The sequence below is a fragment of the Garra rufa genome, chromosome 7, assembly GCF_049309525.1.
Source record: "Garra rufa chromosome 7, GarRuf1.0, whole genome shotgun sequence".
Classification (NCBI taxonomy): domain Eukaryota; kingdom Metazoa; phylum Chordata; class Actinopteri; order Cypriniformes; family Cyprinidae; genus Garra; species Garra rufa.
The window spans coordinates 50,457,238-50,472,989 of record NC_133367.1 but is presented as its reverse complement, the minus strand read 5'-3'; the positions used below and the strand labels follow the sequence as shown (position 1 = coordinate 50,472,989).

At 35.7% G+C, this 15,752-nt stretch overlaps 1 protein-coding gene across 1 annotated transcript in view; it reads left to right on the top strand.

The window, feature by feature from the left end:
• LOC141338227 (uncharacterized) overlaps nt 1-15,752 on the top strand; it is a 32,230-nt gene that overhangs the window by 6,905 nt on the left and 9,573 nt on the right. Inside the window, exons 5-17 of the mRNA XM_073843772.1 lie at nt 5,639-6,022; nt 6,107-6,159; nt 10,137-10,214; nt 10,332-10,521; nt 13,120-13,236; nt 13,379-13,560; nt 13,679-13,840; nt 13,916-14,122; nt 14,200-14,432; nt 14,862-14,928; nt 15,007-15,098; nt 15,183-15,345; nt 15,584-15,624. Coding sequence (XP_073699873.1) covers nt 5,639-6,022; nt 6,107-6,159; nt 10,137-10,214; nt 10,332-10,521; nt 13,120-13,236; nt 13,379-13,560; nt 13,679-13,840; nt 13,916-14,122; nt 14,200-14,432; nt 14,862-14,928; nt 15,007-15,098; nt 15,183-15,345; nt 15,584-15,624 — 1,969 coding nt within the window. The remainder of the gene's footprint in view (nt 1-5,638; nt 6,023-6,106; nt 6,160-10,136; nt 10,215-10,331; nt 10,522-13,119; nt 13,237-13,378; nt 13,561-13,678; nt 13,841-13,915; nt 14,123-14,199; nt 14,433-14,861; nt 14,929-15,006; nt 15,099-15,182; nt 15,346-15,583; nt 15,625-15,752) is intronic.

Here is a 15,752-nt window from a genome sequence, read left to right as displayed (position 1 = left end):
TGCTATTTCCTCTGCTTATGAGGCATCGGGCCTGTCCTCGCCCTTGGGGATCAAGGCCCATTCTACTAGAGGTGTGGCGGCCTCCAAAGCTCTTTCTGCGGGGGTGGCCGTTTAAGATGTTTGCAACGCTGCTGGGTGGTCCACGCCCCTTACCTTTGTTAGGTTCCATGACCTAGATCTCAGGGAACCAGGGTTACATGTACATAACCTGGGATGTTTTCTGTGCATTCATTGTTTTTGAATTTGAATTTGAGGAAACAGTGGCTCATATTTGTTTGTTGGAATGATGGACTGATAAAACTCTGTAAACATATAAACACACAGATATTTTAACAGATAAGCAGTCAGTTGTGTCGAGTGAGGATCACTGTATATCAGCTCACATCAGGTAATATTTTTCTGCTTAACACAATGCAGCATGTGTTGGACTGTGACTGTAATCATGGACTAATGCGTACAATAAATATAATTAAGTCATTTGGGCTCTTACTGTAATTCCTTTGACATATTTAAGGATGTATAAGTCTTTATGAATTACTCCAGAGAATTTGCAAGTGTGCACCAATTTTCATGTGTGATGTTTTTGGGAATCTGTGAATATCAGATGATACATATATGATCGCTTCTGTCACCTGTGCTATTCAGCGTTGGGGAAAGTTACTATAAGTAGTGCATTATTACATAAAAAAGTTGCCAATTCTGTTATTTAATTACTTTTTATGTAAAGTAATGTATTACTTTTGCATTACTTTTATCACCTTGGCTGAGTTTTTAATAACAATGATAATAATAATAATAATAATAATAATAATAATAAACATACTTTTGGCACTTAAGCCTCAGAGTGAAGTGAATAAAATGGGAAAACTTGCATAACTTGTTTGAAATAAAGTAAATTTGATTTGTATTTTATGTTGTAATGTGTTACTTTAGAATTTTTTGGAAAAAGTAATGTGATTATGTAAATTGCTTTACTTGTAATGCGTTACCCCAGACACTGGTAATATCTACAAGATAATCCTTTATTTAATTATGACAGTGAATGATTCACACTCTCTTCATTTATAATGAATTTAAATGCAGTGTAAAAGTGTGACAAAAATGTAACAAACTAAAGACAACAGCAAAGACAATTAACCCCACCCCTCTGAAATGCCTTTTAGATGAAGATAAACAACACTGGACTGTCAAAACAATGGCTTCCTTTCAGACAGGTGGGTAGATTAGCATTTAAAGGTTGCTCTGCACTAAATAAATAAATATATATTCTGTACACACACATGATGAATGTAGTATTTTATTTCTTCATATTTAATGACAGGTTTTATAAGAGTGCCAATCTCCATTTTGATGTGTAAGTATAAACTGTGAGTTATGTCTTGATCAGTTTCACAAACGTGTACCGTATGTTGATCCTATTTAATTATGCCATTTGAGTTGCATGTTGGATTTTGGACACTAATGTTTTTCTGGTCATCTCTTTCTCGTCTTCCTTCATTAGTGAACAGACAGCAGTTGAGCAGTGACAGCTGCTGTACTCCTGTTGTATTTGTTCTGATTTGTTCTTTAATCTTCAGTCGACTGGACCCTATTAAAATCTTTATCACTTTCTTCTCCTTTTCAGTGGGTTTGTTTTTTAGCTGTTTCGGAACCAAACCACAAAATTAATGCAGTGGTTTAATGCACATTTTTGTAAGTTAGGGCCAGTTTTGGCCAAATTCTCAAATTCAAAATTCAAATTCTTGAAACTTCTGAAATTAAAACAAAATGAATAACTCAAAGGTCCAGGTCCGTGTAACGGTTTGCAGTTCTTTGTTCAATTTGCACCAACAAAATTAAACAGATAAAAATTGGCTTCAAACTTTCATTTTTCGTTGTTGTTTTTTTATTTTATTTTATTTTTTTCTCAAATACCTCACAAACAGATATTTGTCTCTCTGTTTAATTTTGTGTTCTACAAGTTTAGGTTGTAGCATCCGAATAAGATTATTTAACACGTAAAACATGAGTCGTTATTCTGATTTTGCGCTCGCAGTTGGTCCGTACCATTACCGCCGGGGGAGGAGATTGGGCGGCTGGATTAGCCTATACAGCCAGAGCGCTGCCGCTTTATGTATTGGAATGAGGTTCATTGATTTGACCATGCGATAATTTAATGGACACTTCAGAACTAGTGGTGTAGTGCAGGGTATAAATAGGTATACGGCGTATACCCACTTTATCAGTCGCCTTTCCATATATCCACTTCTAAATCACTCTGATGCGCATGATTCAGTAGTGTCCTGCATTAGCCAAAAATCATGACAGTGCACCACATGAATAGCTAATTCATGATTGCGCCTAATGCGCCCGCTCCGTCCACTCCTCCACCCAGATTCTGCGTGTTCATAGTATGCAAGAGAAGAGCATGTCAGGGGCAGAACCATAGAGAGATCTCTATACGGCTCTGGTCAGGGGAGGCGCGTAAAATAATAACTATTATCGATTACTAATTTGGATCAGTATATTGCAACGAAAACATGACCTTAACAATGAAAAGAACCATTTTTTTACTGTTGGAAATTTCTTAAACCAGCTAGTGAATAATTTATACCAAGGAATAAAGTATGCGTATACCACTGGTCAGAACTCAGTAACATTGGGCGCGTTTTCATTAAGCGTATTTTCAATTCGCAGTTTCAATTTGCGCAATTTAAAGGGTAATGTAAAGGCAGCTAGAAACGCAAAAAAATTTATAAAATGTTGCCAAAGTTTTACACAAATATGTAATGGAAACGTGCATTGTGCGTGTTTACAGCCACATTTATGATGGCGTGGTAAAGTTAGTTTTAGTTTCGATATTTGCTGGATTACTTTCGCTTGCCACTGTTCAAAGATATCACTATCAGGATTAGTTTTAATAATATGCAACCAATTTATATAAACATGAAAAAATTATTTCAAAACTGCCCATGTTTATTGTAGTAAATTTAAACCGGAGACAGCTTTGACGCGCTTTTGCAGCGCTTGATGTGAAAGGGACCGTCTGACAATTCCTTCAACTGGGTTAAAACGTATTTTAATTAAAATGACTTTTAACATTGAAAAAGCACATTGTTAAACTGTAAAGCTTGTAAGAAAGAAGTACAAACAGCAAACAGTTTTTATGTTCCAATGGTTGTAGGATGTTCCTAGTGGCCAGAAGATTTTGCCAATAGCTCATTTACTGTGTGAACGGTGCACAAATAATTTTTAGAAAACAAATGTAGTTTACCAAAGAGTTTTTTTTTTTTTTCATGCTCCAAGGTAGTATATTCCTACTTACATGACTGACCTACTACAGGTGAGATTTTGTCAATATCTCTCTTATACTGTATGTACAGAAGACAATTTATGAAAAACTTACAGTAAATTACCAGTGGGTTTTTTATGTTCCAAATGTTGTAGTATGTTTATAGTGACTAGACAGACTTAGTATAGGTGTTATTTTGCCAATAGCTCCCTTACTGTATGTACAGCGTTCAAATATTATCAAAAAAACCGACTATACACTCCCAAAATATATTTTTCATGTTCTAGGTTGTAGTATGTTCCTAGTGGCAAGATTGCCAATATCTTCCTTCATATATACAGTTTTCTTTCATGTTGCAAAGGTTGTAATATTTTGCAGTTACAAGACTGACTTATGAAAGGTGAAATTTTGCTGAAACCTCCATTACTGTAGGTACAGTGAATAAAAATAAGTTTAGAAAAAAATAGTTGTAGTATGTATGTTCCAAGATACACGACTGACATACAGGTGAGATGTTGCCAATACCTCCCTTCATATGTGTGAAGTACACAATTACCTTTGGAACATGATAAAACCTTTTTGGTAAATTACAGTAATTATTTCTTGAAAATATTTGTATACTGTACATACAGTAAGGGAGATATTGACAAAGTCTCACCTGTAGCCCAAGCCATTCTGGCTGCTAGTAACTTATTACAACCTTTGGAACATGTAAAAAAACTTGAAGTAAATTACTGTACTTTGAAAAAATGTGTCTGCTGTATAAACAGTAAAGGAGATTTGGGCAAAATTTCACTATTAGTAAATAAGTCTTGTAACCAGGAATGTACTACAACATTTGGAACATTAAAAACCTTCTGGTGGATTACAGTATTTTTTTTTTTAATAAAAATGTGTATACTGTGCGCATACAGTGAAGGAGATATTGGCAAAATCTCACCTGTAGTAAGTCAGTCTGGAGTTGGACACCTACTGCCTTTATGAACAGCCTTCTATGTACTTACAGCAGATTTTAGTGTACGTATATGAAGGAAGGTATTGGCAAAATCGCACCTGTAGTAAATCATTATAAGTATTAAAAGCTTTATGGTTTAACAATGTGTTTTTTTTTTTTTTCAATGTTAAAAGTCATTTTAATTAAAATGCATTGGACGTTTTAATCCAGTCGGTGGGTTTGTCAGATGGTCCCTTACACCCTTACACATCAAGTGCTGCAATAGCGCATCAAAACTTTCTCCAGTTTAAGTTTGCTGTTGCAATACAACAGTTTTAAAATATTTTTTCATGTCTATAATTGTTAAAACTAATCGCGATAGTGATATCTTTGAGCAGTGGCAAATGAAAGCAATACGGCGAATATCGAAACTAAAACTAACTTTACCACACTATCATACAGACAATCTGTGGCTGTTAACGCAGTCACAGTTACTGGGTTCTGATTTAGACAATAAATTATACTATACACAAAGCAGCAGCGCTCTGGCTGTAGGCTAATCCAGACACCCTGTCTCCTCCCCCGGCAGTAATTGAACGGACTATGGCTCTGGTACGGACCAACCGCGAGCGCAAAACCAGAATAATGAGTTATGTTTTATGTTTGTTAAAAAATCGTATACAGATGCCACAACCTAAAATTGTAGAACAGAAAATTAAACAGAGAGACAATTATCCGTTTTTTAAGTATATGAAAAAAACGAAAAAATGAAAGTTTGAAGCCAATATTTATATGTTTAATTTTGATGGTGCAAATTGAACAAAGAACTGCAAACCGTTACACGGACCCTCAAAGTATACAGTAATTTAATCTCCTAAAGCCATCTTTGATAATAAAAATTGCTAATTTTGTTTATTTTTGTTGTTGTTGTTGTTGTTGTTGTTGTTGTTGTTTTTCCTCCCAGTTTGTTTTATTTACTCACCCTCATGATGGTCAAAACTGAGAGTGTCTAAAAGTGTCTTTCTTTTTATATAATGACTGTAGTTAAAAAACGAAGCTATCAAGCTACAAAATGTTTTTTTTTTCTTCTAAATTTCGATGTTTTTTAAACCTCCCCTTTAAGTAAAAGCATGCAACTGCTGAAGTGTATTTATTTATTTATTATTGTATTTATTTATTTTTTCAGATGTCTTGGCCGGTATAACTGTCAGGGAGTCAGTTGGTAATGTATTGCACTGTGCTGTTTTACCTATACATGATCAGATCTGTAGATAGTTGTGTTGAGCTTCTCTGCATTTGGGCCTGTATTAGAATTTAAAATTGAGGCATTTTTTTTATTAGAACTGTATGAGAACAGCTGATAGAAATGTTCATTTGTACTGTTGAACACATGTTTTTTGTCTAATGCTAAAAAATAAATATTTTAATTACAGCACAGCCCTCTGTTGACCCCTGCTACAACTACACTGTGCTGGACGATCCATGGAGATCCACCAATAATACAAATGATCCAGTCAAAAGGTGTGACAACTCAGTCACCTGGAGCGGCTGGTATCGTCTCTTCATTAACAACGTGAGCGCTCAGATCTCAGACACCTGTGTTACACACGGTTACTGTGGCACTAATATTGCACTGTGGATTTGTGGTGGACACCCAACAGTACAGGATGGAGTCGTCACTCGAGATGTCTGTGGTGACGGTGACAGCAACTGCTTCTATTACAGGTCTTATCCCATTAAAGTCAAAGCCTGCCCAGGCAATTATTATGTCTATGAGCTGGTTACTCCAACTCGGTGCTATTCAGCATACTGTGCAGGTGATTATATTCACATGAGCTTTTTCTTCACATTCATGATACTTGTGTCTCTTTTCATTAATCACCATTCATCCAAACTTTCAGTTGTTAACACCAGCTCTGCAGCCGTCACACCAGCAACCATCTCAACTGGTAATGTAACACACTGTGTCTCTATTGGCTCATTTTCTGGCCTGATTTATGCAATCTGTACTGAATGATGTGAGGAAAAGTGCTTGTCTAATCAAGTCACGCTTTATACAATAGAGATGCAGCTTAGACAATAGTGTCATAAATTTATCTCTTTTCAGATTATATTTATCTACATCCAGTGTTGGGGGTAACACATCACAAGTAATCAGATTCAAGTAACTGGTGAAGTAACGCATTACTTTCTAATTTATAAGAAAATATTTGAGTTGCTTTTTCAAATAAGTAACACCAGTTACATATTTTTCCCCATTTATTGATTGAAAGCTCTCCTGTCTCCACGTTGAGTGGAGTAGGATGTTATTTTAGTTCAAGAATAAATGTTAACATGCATTCATTCATCTCACTTACAAAAAAAAATTTCAGGATTCCTCAAAATGAATAAAAACAGTAAAATGCAACCTAGAATTTGACGCAAACCTGCAATAATTAAATGTGACCCTGGACCACAAAACCAGTCGTAAGTAGCACAGGTTTATTTGTAGCAATAGCCCAAAATACGTTGTATGGGACAAAATTATTTATGCTAAAAATCATTAGGATGTTAAATAAAGATCATGTTCCATGAAGATATTTTGTAAATATATAAAAACTTAATTTTTGATTAGTAATATGCATTGCTAAGAACTTCATTTGGACGACTTAAAATGTGATTTTCTCAATATTGTTTATTATTTTTGTATCCTCAGATTCCAGATTTTCAAATAGTTGCATCTTTGCCAAATATTGTCCTAATTAACCATACATCAATGGAAAGCTTATTTATTCAACTTTCAGAAGATGTATCTCAATTTCAGAAAACTGACACTTACAACTGGTTTTGTGGTCCAGGGTCACAAATGTTAAAGGGGTTATCGGGTGCCATGTGCACTTTTACAAGTTTTTTGAACTGAAATGTGTGTTGGGAGTGTGTGTACACAACCACCCTAGAATGATAAAGATCCACGCAGTCGTTTTCTTTTAATTTAAAAGTAAAAGTTAAAAATGTAAAATAATTTACCTCTTCTCATATCGAGCCGTTCTCAGATGCCGTTCCCACGACAGTTGATAGACACTTCTATGGTTTTAGCATAGACCCGCCCCGAGTGAGAAGTAAACTGTCAGCCATTGTTCCAACGCTGGAGCAGAATGTCGCCTAAGCGAATGTGGTGTACAGTTGTACTGCCGACATCTGAGCTACTGAGGACACAGTGGCTGAATTTTGTTTCTGAAGGGAATGTGGCCACCGATCTACCTAGATGGGTTCATGTTTTCGCAAATCATTTCACACCAAACTGCTTTATAAAAGAGCGTCAGTATAAAGCAGGTTTTTGCTAGGAAGCTGCTCCAAAAAAATGAATCTGTACCAACTATTTGTGTTCCTACTTCATCTTCACCAGAAGAAGTCAATTATTTTTCTATGAATCTTTGCAAATCGCCTTTTCTGATAATGTGCTAAAAGTAAGCAAGTTTCACGATGAATAAAAGTGTAACGTACATTCTCAGAGAACATGGTTATGTCGTCCCTCAGTTGTCCTCAGTGTGAAAAGATGGATCTCAAAATCATACAGTCATTGTTGGAAAGGGTTCAAATACATAAAAATGCTGAAAAAAACAAAGAATTTGTGGGATCTGAAGGATTTTTCTGAAGAACAGCAGGCAGTTTAACTGTTCAGGACAAACAAGGGACTGTAAGGTGTATGTAAACGTATGTTTATGTGACTTTATCATGCAGATTGCGTTAAAGCCACTTTCACACTGGTCTCAGTCCCCCTCTGAAGAAAAACCCTTAATACTGAAGTTTAACCTCACAGGCGACACTTTTTCTGCTCGTGAGAGAAAATCCTTAATAAAATGCTGTATGTTGCTTTATTTAGAAGTCAGTAACTGTGTAGCTGCTGATACTGTGATGAACTCAGAAAGGTTTGAGATAAATATGTGTTTTGAGGTTTAATTAGTTGAGTTTCAGAAACACAAAGCAGATGTTTGGATTTTCAAGAAATATTCTTTGTTTAGTTGACTTAAAGTGAATTCACATGCTGTGATAACGTAATCACATTATTAACACATAAATACTTCTTGTTGTTGTTTAACTTTGACTTTATTCACAAAATATTTAAAATTTGTTCTCATAATATTTTTAGTTTATTCTCATAATATTTCAACATTATTCACAAAATATTTAGGCTTTATTCTCGTAGTATTTTGACATTATTCTCGTAATATTTCGAGTTTATTCACAAAATATTTCAACTTTATTCTCGTAGTATTTTGACTTTATTCTTGTAACATTTTAACTTTATTCTCGTAATATTTCCACTTTATTCTCGTAATATTTCGACTTTATTCACAAAATATTTCAACTTTATTCACGTAGTATTTTGACTTTATTCTTGTAACATTTTTTATTTATGCTCGTAAAATTTTTCCACCTTATTCTCGTAATTTTCAACTTTATTCTCGTAATATTTTGACTTTTTTCACAAAATATTTTGACTTTATTCACAAAATATTTCGACTTTATTCACAAAATATTTTAAATTTGTTCTCATAATATTTTTACTTTGTTCTCATTATATTTTTACTTTATTCTTGTAATATTTCAACTTTATTCACAAAATATTTCAACTTTATTGTCGTAATATTTCCACTTTATTCTCGTAATTTTCCACTTTATTCTTCTAATATTTTGACTCTATTCTCATAACATTTTATTCTCAAAAAATTTCAAGTTTATTCTTGTTATATTTCAACTTAATTCTCGTTATATTTCAACTTTATTCACAAAATATTTCAGCTTTATTCACAAAATATTTCAACTTTATTCACGAAACACTTCAACTTTATTCAAAAATATTTCAGCTTTATTCTCAAAATATTTAGAATATTCTTGTTATATTTCAACTTTATTCTCATATTATTTTCTGTTTATTCACAAAATATTTCGACTTTTTTTTCGTAATATTTTGACTTTATTGTCATATTATTATATAATGACTGTTATACAATACTGAAATATTATTGTAATCTTGTAATCTTAGATTTCTTTTTTTAACATGCCACTAAAATGCTGTTGTACTAAATTAATCAATCAATAAATAGTAGCTTGTTATAGTAGTTTGATTAGGTCCATAGACAACTACAAACAAATAAATGTGCAACATTTGCTCTTCTTAACTTCTTAAGGCCCAGCTATATTATTTCAATTTGAATACAGTTTATATGAAGTGTTATTTATCTTATGCTTATCAAGGCTGCATTTATTTGATCACAAATACAGCAAAAATGGTAATATTGTGAGATGTTATTGCATTTTTGTTGTTGTTGTTGTTTGTTTTAATATACTTAAAAATATAATTTATTTCTGTGACACAAAGCTGAATTTCCATCCATTACTCCAGTCTTTAGTGTCACATGATCCTTTAGAAATCATTTTAATTGCTGATTTATTATCAATGTTGAAAACAACTGTAATGGAGTGCCTTTACACTTTCAGTGCTTGGCCTCTAATAATAATGATTGTAGTCAATGTTTTTTTGTTTTTTTGTTTGTTTGTTTTTGGATAAAGGAAAACAATGACAGAGGACAAAACATTTTTCAATAATAATCAGAGAGATACAAAACACTGCTGTTCTGTTTTAATATTGCCTTTGTGCTGTTTTCTGTCATTGCAGTTATAACTATAACACCGCAGGATAATTGCACAGTAAGTTGAGTTTCTGAAGCTGACTTTCTGAAATTAAAATTTTAGAGTTGGCCTCACAGCTTCTGACAATTAAAGTCCAAACAGCAATGCAATAAGATGTGCATTGGCAGATATTTGAAATGAATGACTGAATTAATATGCTTTTCTATTTTTTGCTGATTTGTTTATTAATATTGCAAAGCATGATTAAAATCACCGAGTGTGTTTTATTTAACATATAAAGTTTGATTGTGATTTCAGAGTCAGACCTCTGGAGAATGTTTTCAAAACCTTCTTGAGCAGATCGAGAACATTACAGCTCAAGTTCTTCCTTTAAATGTAAGTGTTTAATCAAGGATTTTCAAAAGAAATAATAACTGACATAGCAATGCTGTCTGGCTTTCTTTACATTTACATGTACATCAACTCTATTGAACTGCGTTTATCTTTAATTAGACTGTGACAAACATTTTGACCGTGGCCTTCAATGCTTCAGAGAAGAATTTAGAGTCATTATCATCAGCAAACCCAACTGAACTAGCCTCTTATGGAAACCGCATGTTAAAAACCAGTGAAAAACTCATCTCCACGTTGGTGAAGCCGACAGACACAAGTGACAAAGTCAGTTTTACTCTTGCTACTGTTGGTAAGTGGAGACCATTATTACTGATGATTAAACTCAGATTACATTTGATGTCAGTGACTTTATCAAGAGAGCAGAGGTGAGTCTGACGGCAGCAAATGCAGCAGTAACTGTTTAATTGTCTAGAGTTTTATATGAACTTTTATATGAAAAGCAGGAAATGCAGAGTCGTTGAAGGAAAGAGAAACACAAGCACTATTGCCACACAAACAAGGGTTTTATTAAAACAACTGCTTTTTCAATGTGGTTTGGTCATTCCTCCACACGCAAACAACCATTTTAGCAACCATTTTAGTATCTTCTCAAGGGACAATACTATTAAATAAATTAAACTTGGATGAATTTTGGAGCAGTCAATGTGCAAATTACTCAACATACAGCCATTATTGTCAAAAATAGCTGCCAACTAAAGTGAGTACACCCTAAGTGAACTTGTCCAAAGTGTCAATATTTTGTGTTTGCACCATTGTTATCTGGTATTGCCTTAATCATTTTGGGCATGGAATTGACCAGAGCTGCACAAGTTGTTGCTGGGATCCTCTTCCACTCCTCACGGAGTTGCTGGACATTAGACACATGGTGCTTCTCCACTCCATCACCTTCAGCTTCCTCATCAAGGCAGTTGTCATTTTGGTGGTGTGTTTGGAATAGTTATCATGTTGGAAAACTGCTATTCATTTCTTGAGAGAAGACATCATGTTCTGCTTCAGAATGTACATATGTCGTAATGGAATCCATGTTTCCCTCAATGAACTGCAGCTCCCCAGTACCAGCAGCACTCATACAGCCCCAGACCATGATGCTACCACCACCATGCTTGACTGTAGGCAAGACACAATTTTCTTGGTACTCCTCACCAGGGCATCGCCACACATGCTGGACACTATCTGAGCCAAACAAGTTCATCTTATAGTCTCAACAGACCACAGTTCCAGTAATGGACAGGTTGTCTTCAGCAAACTGTTTGCAGGCTTTCTTGTGAGCCAGCTTCCGGTAAGGCTTCTTTCTAGGATGACGCCCGCGCAAACCGACTTGTTGCAGGGTGCAGCGTATGGTCTTAGCACTGCCATGTTGACTTTTTACTTCTGCAACTCTTAAAGCAATGCTGGCAGCACTCATGCATCTGTTTTTTTTTTTTTTTTTAAGCCAGATTCTGCACCTGACGCACAGAACGAGTGCTCAACTTTGTTGATTGACCTTTGCAAGGCCTGTTCTGAATGGAACCCATCTTGGAAAACTTCTGTATGACCCTGACCACTGTGGTGTAACTCGGTTTCAGGGTGTTACTGAACCTCTAATAGCCTTGACCATCTTTGTGGAGAGCAACAATTCTAAATCTCAAATCCTTAGTCATGAGATGCCATGTTGTACATCCAGTGGTCAGTATGAGAGAACTATACTTAAAGCACCGAATTTAACTAATCTAATACAAGATACACAACTTTGTATGGTCCTGTCAAACAGACAAAGCATAAAGATCATGGATAGGACATGTCTTACCATGGCCATGCTGTTATCACTTAGAGCAGGGCTGCTCAACCCTGCTCCTGGAGATCTACCTACCTGCAGATTTTTGTTCCAGCCCTGCTCCAATACAGCTGTCTTTAATTATCAAGTGCTACTTAAGAGATTAATTAGTTGGTTCAGGTGTGATTCTTCAAGGTTGGAGCTGAACTTTGCAGGATAGTAGATCTCCAAGAACAGGGTTGGGCACCCCTGACTTAGAGTGTACTCATTGCCAGCTATTTTGACATTAATGGTTGCATGTTGAGTTATTTTCAGAGGACAGTAAATCTATACTGCTATACAAGCTGCACATTAACTACTCTAAAATATATCCAAGTTTTATTTCTATGGTTTTGTATAGAAGATATACTAAAATGGTTGCTGAAATGTGAGGGGTGTACTCACTTTGTGTGTATACTGTAGATACTGACATATTGAAATGCAAATGCCAGTCATTGACAGTCAACGCAAAGCACGGTTTGAAACCCCGCCCCCAGCTGAACTGAAAGTTTAGATTGGTTTTGCAGTGTTAGCTTTCCACTCATTTACATGGCAAGCCTCCAACAGTTACTTCCCTCACTTTCTCTTCTGTGCCTCTTCCATCCTCTCCTATTAAGGTAGAGTTAACTCTAATAAAATGAACTGTTTTGTAGACTATGAGACCGGGATGATGTCCGGCCTAAGCATGAACTGAATGGTGTGTCCTAGAAGTTTTAGCTGACAGACTAGGTCAACTGGCTTTGATCAGTCTTGTGCTTTGTAGGGCACCCGGTGCTGACTTTGCTCTCGCCCTTCCTTTACTTCACTCAGACTTGGTTGTTTTAGATTGTATTTAAATACTGGCGTAGTGGATTTATCAGTGCCTTACATGATTCCAGTGGTGGGTCATACTTAGTTCGCACTTAATTTGGTCATTGATCTTGCCCCTCTCTCTCTCTCTCTCTCTCTCTCTCTCTCTCCCCCTCTCTCTCTCTCTCTCTCTCTCTCTCTCTCTCTCTCTCTCTCTCTCTCTCTCTATATATATATATATATATATATATATATGACAATTAAATAGCATTAATAGCACATAACTACTAGTTTGTGTTTAATCAGAGGGTCAAGTCTTCATGGTTGGACCAAATGTCGCCTTAAATAAAATCCCACAACTTGACACAACAAATTCTTCTGTGGACATTGATCTCATTGGGATCGCCAAGAACAACAATGAAAGTATGTCAAACGTTTTTAGTTTGATTTTCAAAATGTGGGAAAATGCATTATAGCATTACCACTAAACCACCTTTACTTCCTTTTGTGTGGTGTTGGTATTGTAATATATAGTATAATGTAAGTTTCTGTTTCTATTACACAGGATCAGCTGCTGTGGCTTTCATGAGCTACAACACGATGGAAAATCTACTGAAACCAAACTTCTTCAACACATCAAATGACACAGTTAAAACCATGATGTCCACTGTGATCTCAGCTACTCTTCCCAAAACCACCAACACTCAACTCACCAAACCAGTCAACTTCACCTTCAGACACATCCGAGTGAGAGACTGAAATGTGCTTTTGTCCAAACTGAGAGCTGGTGAAAATCTGAAAAAATTTTATATTCAGCGTTCTGATATTTTATGCCTGTTTATCCGTTTTGTTTTGTTTTTTGCAGGAGTTTGATCCCAATGGTTCTCTGTCCTGTGTGTACTGGAACATCAGCGAGTGGCTTGTAGATGGTTGTTCTGTTTTAAAGACCAACAGCAGCTTCACTGTGTGTTCCTGTGTACATCTGTCCACATTCGCTCTCATCATGCAAACCAGCCGTCCACGAGAGGTACGAGAATATTTCTAGTGAATGCTGAAGAACAGCACAGATTGGGCTCTTATGTACTCTGACATGTTTTCTCAGATCGATTCACTGCTGGATCTGTTGAATTTGGTGTGTGTGAGTGTGGGGCTGGTGTTCTTCAGTTTGGCCCTGTTGACTTTTGCCTTTTGTCAGTGGAGTCCTAAAGTGAATAATGTGGCTCGAATCAACATCTGCATCAGTCTTCTGCTGGCTCACCTTCTGTTCCTGCTCACACAGCATTTCCTGAGCATCATACGGCCGCATCAGGTGAGAATAATGAAGGAGCCCTACAGCTAAGCACAGCCTCACTGAGAATCATCATAACCGTCTCTCATGGTCTCTAGGTCTTGTGTGCCGTGATCTCAGGCATTATGCACTTCCTCTTTCTCTCTGGCTTTGTGTGGATGTTCATTGAAGCTGTGATGCTCTTTATCTGTGTGAAGAACCTATCACTGATCAGCTCCAAAAAGAGGGAGGTGCTTAGCAGTGGATTCCTGTGTGTGATTGGATATATGATCGCTCTTGTTGTGGTGTGTGTCTCTGTCGGTCTGGTTCCTGAAGGTTACGGCAGCGAACAGTGAGTTGTTGTTTAGGTTGATTTTAAGTTAATTTGGATAGAAAGAAATAGAGCAGCTCTGGACTTTTGTGACAATTGCAAGTTGTTCACGTCTTTCTTTAAGCAGAAATTATGTTTTTTTTTTTTAATGAAAACATTTCTTTCCATATAATGGACTTCTATAGTGCCTGCGAGTTTAAATTTCCAAAATGCAGTTTAAATGCAGCTTTGAGGTCAGAAATCCAGAAATGTTTTCCTCAAAAACCCTTTTTTTTTTTTTTTTTTTTTTTTTTTTTTACGAGTAGTAAATTATCTGTATTTTTTTATTTTGAAAGTGAATGTCTCCTTTAAAATCAGTAATATTTCACCAGTCAACACCTGAAATGCCTTTCTGACAAATTTTTGTTGTTATTGTTGTTATTGTTGTTATATTGATTTTTCTCTAAACAGCTGCTGGATTAAAATCGATAAAGGCTTCATCTGGAGTTTTCTGGGTCCTGTTTGCGTCATACTAGCAGTAAACACATTACTCATTACTTTTTTTTAATATTAAAAGGAAAAAAATATGTTCTTTAATTATTCTTCTACTTTTCAGTCAAACACGCTCCTCTTCATCAAGATCTTCATTAGTCTGAACTCAACTCTCAAAAGTCTTAATGCTGAAGTTTCACAAATGAAACAAACCAAGTAACATAATTATTGAATCACTCTATATAAAAACACATATAGTCAATAAAGACACATAAACTCTTTCCTTCTGTTTCTCTGCAGGACTATGGTGTTTAAAACACTGGCTCAGTGTGTGGTTCTTGGTTGCCCCTGGATTCTGGGTTTCTTCGCTAAAGACAGTAAGGGACTGGAGATCCTCTTCCTGATCTTGAACTCCCAGCAGGGGACCTTCATCTTCCTGATCTATTGTGTCCTCAATTATGAGGTCAGACATCACTCAGTTTACTAATCTGGATGTTTTCACTTAGGTCTGTGTTCTTGTTTTGGTGATCTGTGACTTTTAGAGTGGAACGACAGAGGCAGCTTTCCAGTTTATACTGACAGAGAATGCACTTGATATTTTTCTTATCTATTTATCCTAAACAACTTCATTCTGGTTCATGAGTTTTAGAGGTTAAATTGATCCCATGAAGTCACACTCCTTTCGTATCTTTCTTGTCCAGGTCAGGCAGCAGTACATGAAGTTCTTCAGATGTCTTTGCTGCCTCAAAAAAGAATGATGACAAGAACTTCACAATCAGAAAATAATCAATACTTCTCATTATATTTTTTAAATTTCTTGTTTGCAAATCACTTTCAAAAGAGACTTATGGCACAATGTTTTTTCTGTTG